General features: G+C 43.5%; 1 protein-coding gene across 1 annotated transcript in view; it reads right to left on the reverse strand.

The window, feature by feature from the left end:
• The window catches only part of KIZ (kizuna centrosomal protein), a 126,102-nt gene extending 119,251 nt beyond the window's left edge, over positions 1-6,851 (reverse strand). Inside the window, 1 exon segment of the mRNA XM_077750154.1 lies at positions 6,685-6,851. Coding sequence (XP_077606280.1) covers positions 6,685-6,851 — 167 coding nt within the window.
• Between the last annotated feature and the right edge of the window lie 321 nt (positions 6,852-7,172).

The following is a 7,172-nucleotide window of genomic DNA, read 5'->3' on the forward strand; positions in this document are numbered from 1 at the left end:
ATTTTTATTAGTCGCTTTTTCCTCGTCTAAGATTTCATGTTCAATAGGATACTTAGTTCATATAGAATTAATGACTGGGTAGTGAGCTAGTTGTCATTAAATTACAAAGACAGACCCTAAGTATATCTATAACTTTGTACCCCTGAGGTTGTGTTTCACTTCGATGCTATTCCTGCCAAGAAAGTGTGATCAGAGTCTGGTCATAAGGAACCATCAGATGGACCCAACTTGAGGATCACCCTCTGGAATGAAAGCTGTACTCTATGAAGCTGTCAAGAACACAAGATAGGGAATGACTGAGGAATAGCTCCAGACTGGAGCTAGGGAGCTAAAGAGACATGGCAACATGGGTACACAGATGAGAGCCTGGACCAGTAAAGAAAAATCACAGCCTTGCAACAGTTGGCAAAATGGATAGGTGGTGAAATTTGATTGGAGTCCATGTACTGGTATCAATCAGTGTTGACTTCCTTACTGGGAGAGTTATAGGGTATTCATATTAAGGGAACATCCTTGTTTTTGGAAATAGACACTTAATTTTTAGGATTAATGGGGCATCATATTGGTAGTTCTCAAATGGTTCAGAAAAGACTAATGATTTTAGACAGGTTGGCGGATAGACAAAAATAGAAAAAAAAATGGAATGAAATGTTAAGAGTTAGGGAATCTGGGTGAGAGGAATTCTAGAAGTCTCTGTCCTATACTTGCAACTTTTCTGTAAGCTTGAATTTAATTCAAAATAATTTTGGGACGCCTGGGTGGTCTGATTTTGGCACAGGTTATGATCTCACAGTTCATGAGTTCAAGACCCGCATCAGATTCTGTGCTGCCAGCTCAGAGCATGGAGCCTGCTTCAGATTCTCTCTGTCTCTCTCTCTCAAAAATAAATGAATGTTAAAAAAATTAAAAATCAAAATAATTTTTATGATTTATTTATTCTTAAATAGTTTATTGTCAAGTTGGTTTACATATAACACCCAGTGGTCATCCCAACAAGTGCCTTCCCCCATGCCCATCACTCCCCTTCCCCTCCCCCAACCCCCATCAGCCCTAGGTTTGTTCTCAGCATTCAAGAATCTCTCATGGTTTGTCTCTCTTCCTCTCTCCCACTATTTTCCCCCTTCTTCTCCTGCATCATCCTCCGTTAACTTCCTCCTAATCCACCTATGTGTGCAAACATATGGTATCTGTCCTTCTCTGCCTGAGTAATTTTGCTCAGCATAACACCCTCTAGTTCCATCCATCTTGCTACAAATGGCCAGATTTCATTCTTTCTCATTGCCATGTAGTATTCCATTGTATAAATATACCACATCTCCTTAATCCATTCATCAGTTGATGGACACTTAGGCTGTTTCCATGTTTTGGCTATTGTTGAGAATGCTGCTATGAACATTGGGGTACATGTGCCCCTATGCATCAGCACTCCTGTATCCCTTGGGTAAATTCCTAGCAGTGCTATTGCTGGGTCATAGGAGAGTTCTATTGTTAATTTTTTGAGGGACCTCCATACTGTTTTCCAGAGGGGAAAATCAAAATAATTTTTAAAATTCATCTATGACCTCTAGTGAAAAAGGACCACAGCCTTTTGGAAATCTATCACCTCCTATGCAGCAAGTTCTTTTTTGTTGTTGTTGTTGTTGTTACATTTTTTAAAAAAATATTTATTTATTTTTGAGAGAAAGAGAGAAAGAACGTGAGTGGGGAAGGGGCAGAGAGAGAGAGAACGACACAGAATCTGAAGCAGGCTCCAGGCTCTGAGCTGTTAGCCCAGAACCTGATGTGGGGATTGACCTCACAAACCGTGAGATCATGACCTGAGCCAAAGTCGCCCGCTTAACTGACTGAGCCACCCAGGTGCCCCACAGCAAGTTCTTTTCAATCATGAACATAAAACTTTTTTGTTCCTGCTCTGTTTTTAGTACATACAGACATCTGCAGAAAAGTACAGACATACTTTTCTATTATAACACTTTATACGGTGAAAGACTGAAAACACTGCCTAGCCTTCTACTCCAGACAACATGATGCTAATCTCAACTCTTAATCACAGGCCCTTTTCCCAACCTCCTTGTCCACATTGCAGAGCTTCTGAATGCTGTCTTTCTTTTTCTTTCTTTCTTTTTTTTTTTTTTAAATATTTTTATTTATTTCTAGGAGAGAGAGAGAGAGACAGCGTGAGCAGGGGAGGGTCAGAGAGAGAGAGGGAGTCACAGACTGAAATAGGCTCCAGGCTCTGAGCTGGCAGTCAGCACAGAGCCCGACGCGGGGCTCGAACCCACGAACCGTGAGATCATGACCTAAGCGAAAGTCGGACGCTCAACCGACTAAGCCACCCAGGCGCCCCTGAATGCTGTCTTTCATTTCTAGTTTAAATTTAAGACTTAAATAAGATTTTTACCCCAATAAAAAGCCACAGAGGGAAGCCTGAGTGGCTCAGTCAGTTAAGTGTCCGACTTTGGCTCAGGTCATGATCTCATGTTTGTGTGAGGCTCTGTGCTGATAGGTCAGAGCCTGGAGCCTGCTTCAGATTCTGTGTCTCCCTCTCTCTGCTCCTCCCCCTCTCATGCTCTGTCTCTGTCAAAAACAAACATGTAAAAAAATTTTTTTTAAGCCAGAGAAAGGTTTATGGGGATGATCACTTGCAATCCCTGCATACTAAATCTTTATTTCAGAATATCTGAAACACCAGCCCTGGGATGTATATCTATAGCTTATGGTTTCAGTCACCTGTACCCCTCACCTGGACCATTCAAAGGTTTATTGTTGTTGCTATTTTAATGTTTATTTATTTTGGGAGAGAGAGAGAGAGAGAGAGAGAGTGTGTGTGAGCGTGCAGGGGAGGGCAGAGAGAGGGGGAAAGAGAGGATCCCAAGCAGGTTCTGCACTGTCAGCATGGAGCCCAATGTGGGGCTTGAATCCACGAACCATGAAATCACGACCTAGGCCAAAATCGAGTTGGAGGTTTAACCACAGAGCCACCCAGGTGCCCTGTTTTTCGTTCTTGTTTTTGTTTTGAGTGAGTGAGAGAGAGAGAGAGAGAGAGAGAGCGTGCTCACACATCGGGGGAGGGGCAGAGGGAGAGAATCCTAAGCAGGTTGCAGACTCGAGCCCACAACAATAAGGTCATGACCTGAGCAGAAACCAAGAGTCGGATGCTCAACCAGCTGAGCCATCCAGGCGCCCCCGGACCATTCAAAGGTTAACACAACTGGGTGGTCCTTAGAGCATAGCCACATGGTTCCCTTTTCTGCTTTTAAGCCACTCATTATTCTGTTTTTGCCTCAACACCAACTTCAGCTTTACTCAACTAATATCTAAGAATCGATTTCTAGACTATTATATCTCACTCTGAATCAATACTGGCATTGAAAGAACTGGGGCTGGTTAATGGGCCTTTTAAAGGGATGTTTTTATATAATTATAAGAGTCAATTCCACTCACATGTTTCTACCATGCTTGTGGCACTACACACACTGTAACAAGTCACTTCAGCAGGCTCTTTAAGATTCTATGATTGATTTCACCACAGTGCAGAGAAAACACCATATACAAAGAGGAAAATATTAAGACTATATAAGTACATCATCTATGTGTGACTACAACTGAGACAATCTGGGCTAGAAATACACCACTTACAAGGGAAAGGCCCAGTTATTAGACCAGCAAAAACCACAATGTCCCAGCTCTAAAAGGGCCAGGAAAGGGCAAGTTTTTTTCTCTCCCACCTCCAGGAAATTTCTGGACTGATTAAGCGCTGTGATGACCCAGGGATGCAGCTTTTTTTTTTTTCTTTAATTTTTTTAATGTTTTTTTATTTATTTCTAGGAGAGACAGAGAGAGACAGCGCGAGCAGGGGAGGGTCAGAGAGAGAGGGAGGCACAGGCTGAAACAGGCTCCAGGCTCTGAGGGGGCAGTCAGCGGGGCTCAAACCCACGAACCGCGAGATCATGACCTAAGCGAAAGTCGGACGCTTAACCGACTAAGCCACCCAGGCGCCCCGGGATGCAGCTTTTAAAAGGACTCTGAAGTTTTAGAATCCTTGTGGTCACTGAGATTGCTTAAAAAACAAAACTAAACAAAACAAAAAGCAACTACATTCAAATGGTCAAATAGGATATAAACAATGATATTCATTACTTGTTGCTTTGCAAAATTACAGATTCCTTTTTTAAATGTTTATTTATTTTTGAGAGAGAGAAAGAGAGTAAGAGAGAGAGAGAGAAAGAGAGAGAGAGAGAAAGAAAGCATGAGTTGGGGAGGGGCAGAGAGAGAGGGAGATACAGAATCTGGAGCAGGCTCCAGGCTCAAAGCTGTCAGTACACAGCCTAATACAGGGCTAGAACCCACAAACTATAAGATCATGACCCGAGTTGAAGTCAAATGCTTAACCAACTGAGCCATCCAGGCATCCTGCAAAACTACACATTTCAACTTTTTTAGTATGAAGTTTGTTACTAGAGAAAAAAAAAATCTATAACCTTACCTTACATATAATTCAACGCTCCTCATTTCTGGTGAAGAACTAAGGTTCAGAGAAGCTGAAAAAACTATTCAAGGTTCCACAACTGTTTCTAGACTAGAAGCCAACTTTCCACATGTCTACTGCAGTTTTTCTCTACGCAAAGTTATTTGCCTCTGTGCTTACTATGCATTGGAGATACTTATGGACTTTTCAAATGAAAGATGAATACACACTGCAACAGATTTGTACGGACTTAAAAAAATTTTTGAACCTCCAAATGCAGAACTGTGAATAGGCTATAAAATTTGACTTGAATTCCTTATATAATTTCAACAGCCTCACCTTGCTTAACAGTTAAAACATTAAGTGTTAAACATAAAGTGAGTACTAATCATTACACAGTTATTATACCATAAGGACTATAAACAGCCAGGTGTTCCTAGCATGGAAGCAAAAATGATAACTCACAATGAACTTACTTCGAAAAGAATGCCATTTGAATCATTTTAGAATTAGAAATTGGGGCACCTGGGTGGCTCATGGGTTAAGCACTGGACTTTGGCTCAGGTCACGATCTCACGGTCTGTGAATCTGAGCCTCATGCCAGTTTCTATGCTGACAGCTCAGAGCCTGGAGCCTGCTTCAGATTCTGTGTCTCCCTCTCTCTGCCCCTCCCCTGCACACGCTCTCTCTCTCTTAAAAATAAACAAACTTTAAAAAAAGAAATTGGGCTAAAAGATACAAATAACTAAAGGCCTGAGGTAACTGAGCTATTATTGTAAAAACACTTTGGGTGCACTAATGTGCAGAGCAGTGTCTTGTCTTTTAATTATAAGGTATGTACAGACATTTAATACTGTCTTTGAGATATCACACTTTTCACTTTTCCTGGTTGACTAAAAAATGGTCATGATTTAGTGACAATGTGAGGCTACAGTGTTGTATGTTGTATACAAGACATTCATAACAGCTCGACCCTGGCTGGTTGACTTTGGGATTTCTGCCATTCACTCAACAAACATTTGGCAAGCCCTTCCTCCACCTCCTGGAATTCTCCTGCTCAGCAGGGAGCAATTTACTTAAGCCACTAGTCTACAGTGTTATAAAAATATAAAGATCACATAAATTAGGGAATGGGCTGATCAATACTTTCCACATGGAAGGCACTGCAGGAAGTGATTTTCTTTAAGTTGGAGGTGAGGAGGTCCCTGGAGTGGGTGAGTGGCAATGTCAGAAAGAAAATAGGATATAGAAAAGGACTGAGGGATAAAATATGGTGAAGACAATTAAGGAGGCCTGTTGTGGATGCTCTATAAATATTTGACAAGAATTAAATCTAGGATAAGATGAATATATTTCCTTTTCATAACCACTTACTCCCGCATTTACATGTAATTATTGTTGTCATTTTAGAATTGTCACACACAAAGCTCTCCTCTTCACTGAAATGATTTTGTAACTTTTAACATTCATTAAACGCTTTGTTTATCAAGTGATCCAAATATCTATTTCCTTTCTTGTCAACTAATGAGATTTCCAACTCCAACTAATTTAGCAGCTAAATAATAGTTCCAACAACTTATCTTTTATGCAGTTATTTATAGTAAATTGCTTTATAATTTTCTCTCTGTGCTCTTAGATCTAGCTGTTTTCAGTGGCTCTCATCTTTCATGTCTTAATCAAAGTATCATGAACCCTCTGGAAGCTGGACTTTAAATTTCACCTCTTTGCTGGAAATCTGGCCGGCCCTTGTTCCTCTCCAAAATGTCTCTTGCATTTAAACAGAGCATATGTTTCACACACACACATACACACACTCCCCGCCGGCGTTCCTGGACCTGTCATCATTGATGCAGTGTAGCTGTCAGGGTGGGATGACAATTTGAAGAGAGACAGGGGAGGAGGCGTGTAGAAGAGAAAATAGAGAAATTCACAAGGCGTGATTGAGAGTGACAGGCAGGAGAACTCCCACTCTCACTTGTGGGCAAATGCAGTGATGCGGCCGCATCTTCTGGCGGAGACCTCCAATAAAGGCAGTGAGGCACGGTATTTGGTAAACTTTGTCCTCCAGGCCCCATTAGGAACTTGGGGGGGGAGGGGTCGCGGGCGGACTCCGGCCCCGTAAAACACGGCCCGGGGAGTGGCAAGGAACAGGGGTTAGGGCACCAGCTAACCCTCGGCTGGGCCCACTCCCCGCCCCCGTTCCGGGTAGGCCGTACCTGTCCCGCAGCCCGTGCTGGAGGCGACCCAGCCTCTCGTAGTATTCGGGGCTCGCCAGAGGCGCTGAGGATGCGGAGGCCGGGCGCATGCCGCCGCCGCCGCGCTCGCTCCGCACCGCCAAGGGACTGTCTGGTGGCCGGGTTGTCCGATGCGACGGCCCCACCATGCACCGCGGGTAAACAGGGCGCGGGCAGCCGCACAGGGGGCGGGGCGGAGGTCTGNTCCTTTTCCTCTCACCCTTCACAATTCCCATGAGAGACACCCTAACCCTCCCCGAGGCAAGGAGCTCCTGTAAGGGACGAGTGAGAAGCGGTCCTGACTACCAACCCCCTACCTCGGTAGAGAATGGGAGGGTGGGGGGCACCGCTGGGTGGGAGCATTTCACTTGATTTTTAAAAAATGTTTATTTTTGAGAGAGAGCGCACGCTCATGAGCGGTGGAGGGACAGAGGGAGACAGGATCCACAGCAGAGAGCTCCATAGGCGGG

This window comes from Crocuta crocuta, unplaced genomic scaffold (genome assembly GCF_008692635.1).
Source record: "Crocuta crocuta isolate KB4526 unplaced genomic scaffold, BGI_CrCroc_1.0 scaffold209, whole genome shotgun sequence".
Lineage (NCBI taxonomy): Eukaryota > Metazoa > Chordata > Mammalia > Carnivora > Hyaenidae > Crocuta > Crocuta crocuta.